A 14,141-nucleotide genomic window follows, 5' to 3' on the forward strand; every position below is an offset into this window, starting at 1 on the left:
AGAAGCTGTCATGAGAGTCACATGGTACCATGTTGTTGTGTGAGTTTCTGTCTCACGGTGGTTTGTATCCCTGCTATAAGCAGTTGTGTTTTCTACTGACTCTTGTTGAGCCACGTGTATGAGGCGTACTATGCTTTTGTAGACTGGCTGTATCCCCCCCCCAACCTGTAATAACAGGGGAGTCACGTGCTGCTGTTGGCCATGTAAATGGGCCGTCTTCAGCCAAGATGGTGTGTGGGGCTTTGAGCATGAGGAGAGTAATGAGCGGTCTGCCATGCATCGGGCTCCAGTCTAATTATCCCGCCACGCAGGGAGGCTAAAAAAAAACGACATCCTCTCCAAGGTCGGCGTGCATGCTTTGCCTCAGAAAGGCAGATTAAAAGGTAGCCACAATTGGCTGGACTGGGGAATTATCAAGCAGGCTATAAGGAGTTGGCAGGAAGGCCTCTTAAGTCTCTTAACGAGTGGACTACCCACCGGATTGATTTGTGAACAGGCTGTCTCTGAATGGTGGGAAAGCCATGCAGTTGTGCTAAAAGCCAGCTGTTTAGTTCTGTTGTTGTTTTTCCATTTACAATTTGCACTGCTGCTGGATGTTTTTTTCTCCATAATTGCAGTGTACAAGGTTCAGTCACTGTTTAGTGTTTGAGTGTGACTTTGCACAAAGGTCTTTGCAATGTGTAATCAGTGTACATTTGGGGTAGGAAGTGTGTCACAGGGAGGAAGATTCTCTGTGTCTTACTGCTCCTTATTTTAAAAGGAAAGAAGAAAGACAAAAGGGGAAAAACTAAAAACCTTGTGCACAGACAGCAGAGTTCTCTCGGAATTTGAGATCTGGCTGGGGGCCAGTTAGGCAAGCCTCTGCAGGTCCTCAGTACCGACACACAGTCTTGATCAGCTTGGGGGCTCAGAGGTTTCCCAGGTAGCCCCTCCCATTTGAGATGCTCATTCACACTCCCAGCTAGACATTTTTCTGTATCTGGTGTAGAGACGCACTGTTTATGTTGCAGATATGGCTTGGTCCTGCTCCTTTTTACAGTATCCAGTACCACTGTGCCAAAGTACGGTGCAGTTTTTACTCATGACTGCCAATAGGAATGATTTGAGGAAAATATCTATACGTAACTTTTCTGACATATTGCAATTATGATATGATTTGTGAAATCATTTTTACTTTTTTTTTTTTATAAATCAAGCTTCAGTTCAATATTCAGGGTGTAATAAATTTAAATCATGTGATGCAGCATTTCCACGAGATACCTTAAGAATGTTAACGAGTCTATATACTAATGCAAGGATGAGAACAAAGATTTGAATTGATTCCAACATGCATTTGTTACTTTTTAAAATTAGCAGATAACAATCAAACATAAATCTAAAAGTTGTGACTGTGTTTATAAAGTTTAATAAAGTAATAATGAACTATTCCAACAAAAAGAAAAACAATACGGATCTTGCAGCTAATGCTGCTTGGACCCCTACTAACACTAGAGTCACCTTTTCCCACGCCAAGCGAGACGTACTTCGGCGTATGCAACGCTTTTGTTTGCGTTAATGTGCCATTAGTGTTAATAACAGCAGCGAATCTAAAACCTTTGATGAAAAAGTCGTAATGTAAGGTAAGATGTGTTCCACACCCATCAGCGATAGGTGAAAATCCGTGATACAGAATGACCGTATCGATAAACATTTTTTTGCGTTGTTCAAGCCTTAAAATACCCATCCCACACACTTTAAACACATGTAAACGTATTAAGAAAACACATATGATATGTGGATGTAAGGCTAAGGAAATGTGTAACATAATAATAATAATAATAATAATAATAATATGTAATGTATACGTATTTGTTTCCTTTTTAACAATGGCTTTATTCTGAGGACATGCCACCCTCTTTCCTGTTTGACTAAAGGAAAGTGATGCGGTCGCTCATATTCTTTTCATCCGTCTTGATGTATCGTACCGTCCATTCATTCAGGCCATAATGGCGAGCGTCCGCGTAATGCTTTCCTTCCCGAAGCATATCCAGGAGTTTTACCTTCTCCTGAATGGTCAAGGTGTTCCTCTGGCACTTAGGCTCACTAATACCAGAAGGCTTAGAAGATGCAGGATGCTTGGGAGCTATGGTAGGGCTTAAAACGAAATGAAAGCAATCGGATCACAAGTAAGGTACGCGATACGTAGAGAACTGTGACGCGTCGGGGGAAAATTCACGATATGGGGGGGCGAGATAGCTGAACCACGATATAGCAGGGGATCACTATACTTCAATCAATGAGCACAAAAACATGTGACATAAACATGACTGCATTATGGGTTTTATGGATTTTTGCAACTGCAGCTTTGAGGACTACTGTCATTGTTTTCGCATACGCTTTAGTATGTTTAGTATGTATGGTAGTTAAAAGAAGTTCCTGGCGATTCTGTTGATAATAGGACCTTTCTGTAAACAATCTCTGGCCATGAAATAAGTAGGTAATTCACTTGTAGCTCAGCAGCAGAATCTAAATTTTTTTTCGCACCACGAATGCAACATTTTCCTTGGGTTTGAAGTTTTTGTTTGTGTATAGCCATTTTGGGGCATTTCTGATTTGTGAGAATGACATACAAGGAGGACGATATGAATCTCTAAAAGTATTGTCACACAGTCTTAAACCATGGGTCAGACATGTTGTATAATGTGTATCCCACATTGTAGCCTTTGCGATTTGCTAATCGCGTTGTTCCAAATCGTGATTTAGATTTGAAATCGATAGATTGTTCAGTCCCAACTGCCATGTTGGGTAAAAATGTCTCTCTTGACATGCGGATAGCCAGAAAAATGTGGCTCACCATACATTGCAGACTCATGAAATGGCATGACAAAAGTTCAGAATTTCTGCCACTATTATTGTGCCATAAAAGCACTTTGTGCCATAAAAGTCATGAATAGATGTTGTTACTATTCATGGGCTACCTGTAAAACCTAACCATTAGCTAGTTCAGGGGACTGAACTGACATTGTCAGATTTTAATTTATTATATTTTTACAGAATTGCTTCTCTGAGTGTGTTTCAGTGGATGAAGAGACATGCTTGTCTTGGGTGTTATTTTACTAGATTTGAAGCATGTGAGGCCTGCAGAGGGATCTGTGGCCTGTGATCTTTGTATAATCCTGTGTTTATACAGGGCTCTGATCCCATTGGCTGTTCTTAGGCATGTTTTCACATCTTAATCAGTCCGATAATAACGCTGATACATGTTACCCATTCTGAGAATCTCCTGCTGCTTTCAGCTCATCTTATCTATAGTCGATTTCCTGCTCAACAGTGAAAGACGCGCACATTCTAAATGTACCATGTTCAATTTGTTTGGTTGTTTGGGAGGCTGGACAGAGTGAGCTGCTTGAAATGGTTTCTATAGCTCATTTTAACTGAAGATATTGTCTGGTAATCTTTATTTTTCAGATGTGGTTAATAAAGATTAAGGGCATTGTGGATTGTGGACTAAAAAACCTGTATTGTTATCACTGAATTCTGTGCTGTGCCACTAAGGCTGTGGAGTCTTTGAGTAACCTCCAGCTCTTCTGTAAAATTCCATGTGCCAGAGTTCCCATCATTTGCACAGTGTGGCTTTAAAGCATCAAATGCTTATTGCCTGGGCAAAGGGCTCCCTCTCATTGTCACTGACAGTATTACAAAATACAAACATTTTAAGGACAAGTGGCCACTAATCAGTGATTGTCGGCCTCTCTGTATATGGACATAAATGTCCGTTTTAAAACTACTTTTGAAATACCATATCAGAAATTGCCGTGACGCTGACCCTGGCCTTCATATCTAAATGTTTTGCCAGGTCATCCCATCCTGTGTGGTGTGGGTTGTATTCCCCATTCTTTTTAAAATATTGTTGGACATTAATTAATGATTGGTTTCTAATGAAAGTGTCTGAAATGAACAAAAGATGTAATGGGGAGAAAAAATTCAGCACATATTTCCTGAAACCCTCCTTAGTAAATGTTATTATTGCACCTCTGATATGCTGATATGTGGCCATGACTGTTCTCTATTGGTTCTTCTGCAGCTCCAGAAACCAGGGCAAGACGGGAAAGGAATGGTGGAGGGGGGGGCGGCAAAGAGAGCTGCTCCCCCAGTCATGCTGATCTGACACAGAGCTGGTGAGTGCACGCCAGGCTGTTGTGGCATGTTGCTTGTTCTTACTCTGAAAGCCCACTAGTGTGTGCCTTTCAATGCTCCCCCTTTGTCAAGCAAACTGAAATTTGGTTTAAGATGGCAGGCTCTTCCTTCTCCAAGCATGTGGGTGTGGGAGTGTGCTTTTCATGTTTTCATGTTCATCATTGACTGCCAGTGCTAGCAAGTTGTACTGTGCAGTCGATGCTTTGTCTTTCTTGTACTGCAAGCCAAAACATTACTCTCTTTTTTTTGCCCCCTCTGTCCCCCGGCTCTTGTCCTGGGAAGTTCATGGATTTCAGGGACAGCTGTTGAAACCGCAGCACACTGTTTTGTCTCATCAGTCATATATGAGATGCATATTTTCATGTCGAGCATAAAAGACTACAGTGAAATACCTTACTGGTGAATAGGTGTTTGTGTACTTTTAAGAAGGGCTGTCAGTTTCAGTTATATCAGTAATCTACTGATTTAATCTGATGTTGAGTAATTATTTTGTATAATATAATATATAATATATAAAATAATTAACGCAAGGCAGGAACCAACCATTGCAGGGTACATAGTCAATCACAAATAAGGTTAGTTTAGGCACTCCAGTTGCATGTTTTTGGACAGTGGAACGAAACTGGAGTATCTGCTGAAAAGCCATGCACACACAGGGTAGACATGCAAACTCCATACATACAAAGTAGCGGAGTGTAGCAACACTGCAACCCACCGTACCAGGCTTGCATGATGTGTGATGTTAATATTGCCGTGCCAGTTAATGCACATGGAATTGTCACATTGCAAGGAATTCAGTCATCAAAAAGTTGCACTAAAACATTTTTACTTAGTAAGTGGAAACAAAACTTAGCAAGCTTTTCAGTTTGAACTTCTTCGTGTCTGTTGGGACAACTCACGCCAACACCACCATCTCATTTCACAGATTTTGTTGGTATATAATAGGTTTTATTTGGCTATATATTTGTTTTTGAATACCTAAATATTGCAACAACTTAAAATATTACAATATGAACTTTTACCTGTATTATTCAGCCTTAAAACACACAATATGTTAACAAAATAATAATAATACTACTAGTAGTAGTAATAACAGCAACACCAATAATAATAATAATAATATATGGTTATTATATACCATTTTAACAGAGATTATTTTTAGAGATGCAATGATCTAATATACAGACTAGTATCGGCAACGGCATGTTCAGTAATCACCAGGGCTTCAGCTGACAGGCAAAACATTTGGCCAGGTGCCAGTTTTTTTGGTACTATACTGATGTTTACACCCACAATTTGTTAAATGTCCACTAAATAGAGAATGCTGGACCTGAACATCCCTCTTGTAAAGTGGATCATGGACTTTCTGATAGGAAGGTCTCAGTCAGTCCACATTTGCACCTACACCTCCAGCACAATCAGACTAAGCACAGAAGTGCCTAATGGCTGCGTTCTCAGCCGTCTGCTCTTTACACTACTCACCCATGATTGCTCAGTAAAGTTCAGCTCTAACCATCAAATTTGTAGATGACATGACAGTGGTGGGCCTCATCGACAACAATGATGTGCAGGAAGTGGCAAGACTTGCTCCCTGATGCAAGTGCAATAATCTCTTAAAGTTGAAAAGATAAAACAAATGATAATTCACTTCAGGAAAGCAAACACTGTCCTCCCACCTCTCACTGTTGATGGCTCCACTGTAGAGAGGGTCAAAAGTACGAAGTTTCTGGGAGTTCACGTCATGGACAACCTTACTTGGTCCCTAAATACAGCCTCCCTTACCCAGAGATTGTGGCAGAATGTACACTTTTTAAAGAAACTAAAGAGAGCGAAGCTCCCATCTCCAATCCTCATCACATTCTATAGGGGAACTATTGAACTGCAAGCCTGTTGTCCGGCTGCATCACTGTCTGGTATGGGAATAGCAAGGTTTCAGACTGCAACACTCTGCAGCAGATAGTGAGGGCAGCAGTGTAAGTCATTGGGGTGCTTCTACCTCCCCTGAGGGACATTTACCAGAACCCCTGCATTTGCAGAACTAGCAACATTGTGGAATACTAGTTCCACCCACTACATGGACTTCTCCCTTGCCATTTGGCAAAAGGTATTGAAGCATTCATGCTGGTTCCACCAGATTGTGTAACAGCTTCATACCACAAGCCATCAGAATCTTTTATGCACATTCATGAATGTCTTCCTAGCCAAATGTCATTCTGGTACTCTACCTGACAGTTTACCTAGCAATAACTCCAATATTATTATACTCTAACTTGACACTTGCAGTTTACTTATAACTCTCAACCAATGCTTCTATAATCTCCTGGTGCAATAATTTGATACCCAGCATGGCATTATGTGGCTGTCTGTCACACTATGCCGGTCATTCCATTTTATATTTATACTTATGAACAAAAATACCCCAATGGCCCATGATCCAATACTGCATCTTGTTACAGTATTTATTGTTGTTTTTGTCCGCGTGCATGCTGTAGCTATGTTATTTGTCGATGTATGATGCACCCCGGTCCATGAAGAAACTTTGTCTCATCACAATATGTATGCGTACGCAACTGCTGATGACTGTAAAATCCCTTGAACCTTGAAGCAGATTAGCAGTACAGCTAAAATATTAATGAGATGTGTTCTGTGACATCCAGAAGTTAGTAATCTGTATAAACTTGTCGCATCTTTATTAAATTAGGTTAACGGAGCACACCATATAATACCGTTTTGGTATACTATGGTTTGGTATACTTCAGTGCGATATACATCTTTTAAAAGAGGTGATCTTGTGGATAGACAAGGTAAAGCGACTTTGGTGGTGTGGCAGTACATTTTGTAATTTAAAGTCTGACACATTTATTAAACATAAGGATATGCGAAATCTATACTGATTGCTAAGTTTTGAGCATCATAAAATGCCTCATTAATATTTTAGGCGTCCTATTAATCTACTAACAAATTGTAGGCGTAATTAAACGTCCATAAAGGCCATCATTTGAAGCCCTGGTGATTATTGCAGATGCGCTATACAATATCGATGTGTTATCGCCCAACCCTACCTTTGCAGTATGAGGAGCGTAAGAACATCAGATAATAGGATGATGGTCTGGAAGTATTTTACACTTTTGACAACTAGTAGCACAGTGATTACAATCCCACTAAACAAAGTGCATGCAAAATTTGTGTGAGACAATGCAAGTAATATGAAATAAGCAATGTATATTTTGTGCACTCACTACAGTTTGTGATCACGACGAAGTGTAAGTCACAGTGTTGCCAATGGGAGAAAAATTGTGGAGCATTTTAAGCATTCATCACTTCCATTTACTCTTGGAAGATATTCAAATTAATGGCAGATGCCTCATAAACACTTAAAACAAGATGTACAAACGAGGTGGAACAGTGTATTATATATGTTACTAGTTGTCGAAAGCTTTTTGGCATAGGTTTTCTTTATTTGTATTTACTAGTTAAAAAAAATCTTAAGTATAAATATTTATACATTATATATACATTTATTGCATTAAAATATTAAAGTTAAAAAGAGCTTGTTATCTGTATCGGAATATGAAAGTGTGGCCCATACCTAATTGTTTTTACATACAGGAATTGTATAAAGTAAATTAAGCAAAATAGTTAGTCATCGTGATGCCAAAGAGCCAGCTTGGCTACCCCAAGAGGCTAAATGGCACTGATGCTTTTGTTCTTTATTTGGACCCTCATCCTATGCTCTGTGTTCCATCCTCCATATTGCCTAGTAAATTAGAAGGAAAATTTTTATTGATGCTTTTTAATAATCGCGTAATCTATTCAGTTAAACTTATCGGGACAGCTCATTTTACATTTTTTTAAACTAGTTTAACTCTAATTTGATATTTGCTGTCTGACTCTTTCCTGATCTCTTATAAATATGGGGGTTAACCTGCAAAACCAAAGTCATCGTAGCGTGATTAGGTATGTTTGGTAGTTGTGAATATGGGCATGCTGACAGTTGATTTGGATTTCCTTTAAAAGGAAAGGAGGCCTTTTCAGAGCAACCAGGAATAACTATCTGATAATGTTTGTGATTAAATTGCCCTCCTTTGAAGTGTTTTGTATAAAGCTGCTGGGGTATGTAATGGTCCTCAAAGCAATGTGTATCTCTTGGGTAGACCAGTAGGTGGCACTATTAACACAATCCATCCATCCATCCATTTTCCAAACTGCTTATCCTTCTGGGTCACGGGGAGTCCGGAGCCTATTCCGGAAGCTAGGGGCACAAGACAGGAAACAACCCAGGACAGGGGGCCAGCCCATCACAGGGCTATTAACACAATATTGTTGATTAATCTGTTCGGCAACTTTGGCATTATCAGCATTTAGATTTACCAAGGTTTCAGTTGTGATACTGAACTACTTTTATTATTTTATTGTTAGGGGCAGTTATTATAATAATATCATTTCAAGGTAGCTTGCTGTTGTATATGTGAGAGACAAAATGTGTCTAAGCCACAGAACAATCACACAAATGGCATCATGATTAAGTGTACTCTTAATCCTAAAGGTGGTATTTTAAGGGACCTGCTGTTGTCCCCTTGAATAACATACTTAACCTGCTCCAGTAAAGCATCTGTTTTGTTGAAATGGGTTCACTTCGTAAGGCATTAGCAGGGAAAGTAAACATAGATAATAATAAGATGATTTATTTTTGATATACAGCTTCACATACTCATGACTTCCTGATTTTGTACAAAGTATTGCCCCCTAACCGATTTCTTTTTTGTTTAATTATTGGAAGGGGTTTGGCGAGGTGCGCTGCTGCAGCGATGACGAGGGTGACAATGACGCTGCAGAGCTAGGAGGCAGATGGTGTGGGAACAATGGAGCTCCCCAATGGCCAGTCAGGCGTCGGCGCTTATGCTGCCACGGCCTCAGAGGTGAGACAGAGTGCCACAGTGCCAGCTGGGGGTGGGGGGGGGGCAAAGGTCAGGGTTAGAGAGCACTGCTATTTCACAACCCCCTGCTTCCCATTTGCCGCCAGAGAAGCAGCAGCTCGGAGTCTCTCAGTGACAAGGGGTCATCTGAGCTAAAGAAGAGCTTTGACGCTGTCGTGTTTGATGTCCTCAAGGTCACACCAGAAGAATATGCGGTAAGGAAACAGGGCAGGAAACCAAAGAGCTTCTGCAGGGGTCAGCATGAGCAGGAAGGTTTAAATGTGTATAGAGGAAGGCTTGTGGAGCATGAATCCAGCAGGCTGACGGAGGACAGTCCTACCTGTGGGTGACAGTGAATCACCATTTCAGTGAAGTGAGGACTGGTCATTTCTTACAGGAAGACACTGGAAATCTCAGTGCCATGAAGTCCATTGTAGAGATTTCATTCTGCTCTTGTGTGTCTCTCTCCTTCAGGGACAGATCACACTCATGGATGCTCCAGTGTTCAAAGCCATCCAACCGGAGGTGAGTGCAAAGAGCATTCCTGCTTCCCCATGATCTCAGCACTTTCAGAATCCATGCCTGGGAGACTTTCTTCAATCTATCTTTCATATATCTCTTTGTCTTTTGTTTCTGTAGTTTGTATTTAAACACATGAAATCACTTAGTGACTCAAATACATTTGCATCTCCTAGTATTACATGCTCAGTGAAAGTGGCTGACTGGTGGTGCAAACTACCCCCAAGGTTTTAACCTGGTTCTCATTTTTGTTTAATTTATTTTTACGTACTTGAGACCTGCCGAGTATGATAGATGAGGATGGTGGGAGTGCATGTCCTCTCCCAGCTGGCCTCTTCCTGCAAACTATGCCTTGAGAGAAGTGAACAGGAATTTGTCTGTAGACAGTGGTATACATTTGTCAAGGTTTTATCCCCCCTTCTACAGGGACAGGATACGCGGGTTGGCTTGGGTTTGAACACAGGGCAGTGTTTCAAATGTTCTGTGTGATGATTAAAGCAGAAGAGCACTATTGTTTTGGGGTAGGTGGTGAGGAAGTCTCTCTTTACAGGGCGAACAGAGTTCAGCGCCCTGCGTGGCTGAACTTCACACTGCATTCTAGCCAGTGTGCCTGCATGTGAAGGCTCTCATTTGGCCTGTTTGTACCAGCTGCAAGACAAATTTACTTCTTGGTCATGCTGCTTTAAAATATGTAGAGACTCTCCTCTACTTACGAACTTTGAGCTTACGAACTTTCAGACATACAAACGAAGACGACTGTAAGTCCAAATTGTGTTTGTTGGGCTCCCGTTTCCTGTCTGCAACATCTTTTTTTTTTTCTGCATACCAATTCCATCTAGTACGACTTCTGGCCGCTACTCCTGCCACACAGCAGTGTAGCATGCGTACTCCCAGCATCCTAGATCTTAGTACTTGCGTATATCCTTAAAATGATGTTGAATGACGAATTATGAACATTTCAAGTTGCGAATGGCCATTCGGAACGTATCCTTTTCGTAAATAGAGGAGTGTCTATATATAAACATATACAACCCCAGGGTTCCCACGCGTCCTGGAAAACCTGAAAATTTTGAGGGTTATTTTCCAGTCATTGAAATGATCTGGAAACTGATAGCAATGGCCAAATGTCCTGGAAATAATCTTTCTTGTCCTGGAATTTTATTTCTGTTTTCGCTTTTTAATTTTTCTGTTTGAAACAGCTCGCTGTTCGTTAGTCTAGATATGATGACAGCTGAGCTAGGGCATGGCCTTTGCTGCGCAATGGCTCCACCTACTGAGACATGTATAGGCAATGGGTTGTATTAAGTTACATGCGTAACACGTCACGATTTGTGTGTAGAGGCCATTTTACCAGGGAATGTCTGAGATGCATAAAGTTCTGTGTTTCATATAAACTAAATGTATAGCGAGTGCTCAGGGCTATGAAACACTGTATTTTATTCAGGCAAATGGGACTGAGGCATTTCTTCGTATCATTTGAAGGAAGTAATCTACCACACAGTTAACCATAAAGTGTAAATGCAGGCGCAATGATGAGCCGTAACGCTTTCTTAAATTATGATAATGCGCGAATTGCCAGCTTTGTCTTACAGTAGCGTGCCGAACATAAACTCAAACAAAGTATTATTTAGATATACACTCAAAAAATACAAATGGGACCAGCGACTGTGGCGCAGATGATATGCAGTGTCAAGTTCACCAGTCGGTTCTCCCATTTACACGAGCTCGGTAGCTATAAAAACTCCCACGGTTAGAAGATAGAAATTAAATTTCTATTTGTGCGATGTGCCATGACACACTACTCCTGCAGCTTAGGATGCACTGATTGATTGACTAGTGATGGGAAATGGCGGTGATCTGTGTTGATTGGCTTTTGGCCAGTCAGTCTAAATATTAGGGATGCACCGATTCGATATTCAGTATTGTATTGGTCCCATCCTGGCCTAAACTACTGGATCAGATATCGGGGAGGAATAAAAAAATGTAATCCGACCAATTAATCGTGGAAATGCTTGACAAAACTTGCAACATGCTGTAACTAGATTCATGACGTGCATTACATGAGAAAAGCTTCTGTTGTGTGTGAGACTTAATTTGTGCAATACAAGTGTTACGCAGAGTGCTAGCAGCGTTGGAAACTTTAAGATCATGAACCTGGTTAAGCAATGCTGCTAAAAGTGATAAAGTTTAAATAAGAAGCAATGCTGCTAAACTGAGTCATGTTTTGGGTGCAATAATATATTTCATCCTTATTGAGTATATATGAGTATAATACAATAAGACTATAATACAGTGAAAACCCCTTATAGTGATCATGTATGTCTGGGTGAAAATTGATCACTATAACTGGATGATCATTATAATTGTTTTTTTTTATACTTTGTCTCAGGCAGATTACCATCTAATTGTCATTTGTATGTTTATTACATGAATGAACGTCAATAAAATGTAGTGTCGCTATTTACTGAATTTTATTGATTCTTCCAAAATACTGTACAGCTGTTTCAAATGCTCTTCAAATTACAGTACTGTACAAATTAAATGACTGAACTGTGTATAATTCAAATATGCTGTAAAATGGTACAGTACCGTACTGTACATAATATATAGCTAATTGTAGTTTCGCTGCTGCTTCGCTGCTCGTTGGCTTGTTTTTGGCAATTTGTCATAAGCTTTGTTGAGTCTATATTTCTCATTGAGAGAAAATGGCTTTCTTTTTCCCATCATGTTTTCTGTGCATGCTGCATTAGCTTCGGATAGCAAGCCAGAAGCAGACAGGTTACTGCAAGGCAAAGTAGGGTTATCAAAGTAAAGTTTTTTTTCTTTTTTTTATGTTGTCCTATAAAATGAATGCTGTAAGAGGACTACTTTGTTATTATAAGCACATTATGTAAATGGTATTTGAGCAGGAATGATTCTGTCCCAAGCTTTTTGATCTATATAAGTGGTTGATCACTATAAGCAGTACGTTTCTGCTGTATTTGTTTCACTGTTTTAGAATTCTGCTTTTTATATTTGAGTGATGAGGTTTTTGTTTAAAAAAAAGAGAAAATGTATCGGATTTTTATCGGTATTGGCAGATATCCAAATTGACAATATCGGTATTGGTATTGCACATAAGAAAGTGATATCTTGCCATCTCTACTGAATATGGCCAATTTTATGAGCAAGTAGTTTACCAACTCATGTTGTTCCAAGTGGTGGGTGATATGGTGATACTTTATCATACCTATACAATTCTCATACGCATTTTTAAAGGTATTTTAGGGATTGTGATACTGCAGTGTGTCACGATTCGCGGTGGATGTATAAGGCAAACGGGCAGGCGGGCAGGAAGGACCAGGCAGGAAGGCGGAATATGGGACAAAACAGGGATTTAATGAATGGTAACGGAACGGGGAGGGCAGGACGGAACACGGCCATTGACAAACATCAATGACGGACAGGGAACCAACGTAAGACACGGACTGAAATACACAAGACTGGGCAAACATAATCAGACATAGCTGGGTACGATCAGGGAAGCACACGTGGATAATCAACAACAACAACAAATTTATTTTTATATAGCGCATTATCACAACATTACATTGTCTCAAAGCGCTTTACAGCATCCGCACCCAAAGCTCCCAGTGAGCAAGCCAAAGGCGACAGTGGCAAGGAAAAACTCCCAAGAAGGAAGAAACCTTGGGAGGGACCAGACTCAAAGGGGGAGCCCATCCTCCAGGGGCCGGCAGGGATAGTCAAATGAAAGTCAAGTCACATATTTCCCAAGTCTTATGATCGGGACAAACTGGAAAGCAGGGAAGATGACAAGCCAATGCCGAGTCTTCTTCCAACTGCCAGGCAACTAGAGGTAAGGCAGTGGTGTCAGACATGAAAGATGACACAGGCAGATGGGCGAGCTGGGTGCAGGGACGTCACTGGTGGTGGTGACGTCACATGTAGTAGGGTATGCTGGACATCTTGATAGATTGAGGTCTCCAGGCATCGCCCCCCAGGAGGAATAGGGGAAATAAAATGTACAATTAGTCAAAGTAGAGGAGGCTATCGGCAGTGCTAAAAGCTAGATGAGTGCAATATGAAGTCCAATGTACAAGCTCCAGCAGATATAGCTATGGCAGCATCAGTAGGAGCGAGAGACAAGTGGGAATGCAGGCATGGGGAGTCCCTGAAATGTCAGCACTCCAGCTCCACAAGGGATTGCGAAGCTAGAGTGACAGCACTGACAGTCCAGTTAATCCAAAGCCAATGGCACTGATCCCCACCCAGCTCTACACCTCACACTACAGGTCTGACTGGGTGTGAAGAGTTAGCTAGAGCTAGAACTAGTGTCCCTATACGCTAAACTAAACAGATGTGTTTTTAGTCTAGACTTGAATATTGAGAGTGAGCCTGAAACCCGCACATCCGGTGGAAGACCATTCCACAGCTGAGGAGCTCTGTAGAAGAAAGCTCTGCAGCCTGCCGTAGCTTTTTCTACCTTAGGTACTAACTGGTATCCCATGGCTTGAGAGCGAAGCAAGCGTG

General features: G+C 40.9%; 1 protein-coding gene across 6 annotated transcripts in view; it reads left to right on the top strand.

Annotated features, from left to right (window-relative positions):
• The window catches only part of LOC125716484 (ras-specific guanine nucleotide-releasing factor RalGPS2-like), a 76,775-nt gene that overhangs the window by 15,397 nt on the left and 47,237 nt on the right, over window positions 1-14,141 (top strand). For 4 of the 6 annotated variants that reach the window (XR_007384345.1, XM_048988806.1, XM_048988802.1 and 1 more), the window contains exons 2-5: window positions 4,064-4,157; window positions 8,957-9,095; window positions 9,205-9,307; window positions 9,567-9,617. Coding sequence is in view for 5 of the 6 variants with exons in the window: in XM_048988806.1 (XP_048844763.1) it covers window positions 9,025-9,095; window positions 9,205-9,307; window positions 9,567-9,617 (225 nt within the window). In the remaining variant the exon portion in view is untranslated. Of the gene's footprint in view, window positions 1-4,063; window positions 4,158-8,956; window positions 9,096-9,199; window positions 9,308-9,566; window positions 9,618-14,141 lie in introns of all 6 variants that reach the window. The other 2 variants (XM_048988803.1, XM_048988805.1) reach the window with 1 other exon arrangement.

The sequence above is a fragment of the Brienomyrus brachyistius genome, chromosome 21 (assembly GCF_023856365.1).
Source record: "Brienomyrus brachyistius isolate T26 chromosome 21, BBRACH_0.4, whole genome shotgun sequence".
NCBI classification, from domain to species: Eukaryota; Metazoa; Chordata; class Actinopteri; order Osteoglossiformes; family Mormyridae; genus Brienomyrus; species Brienomyrus brachyistius.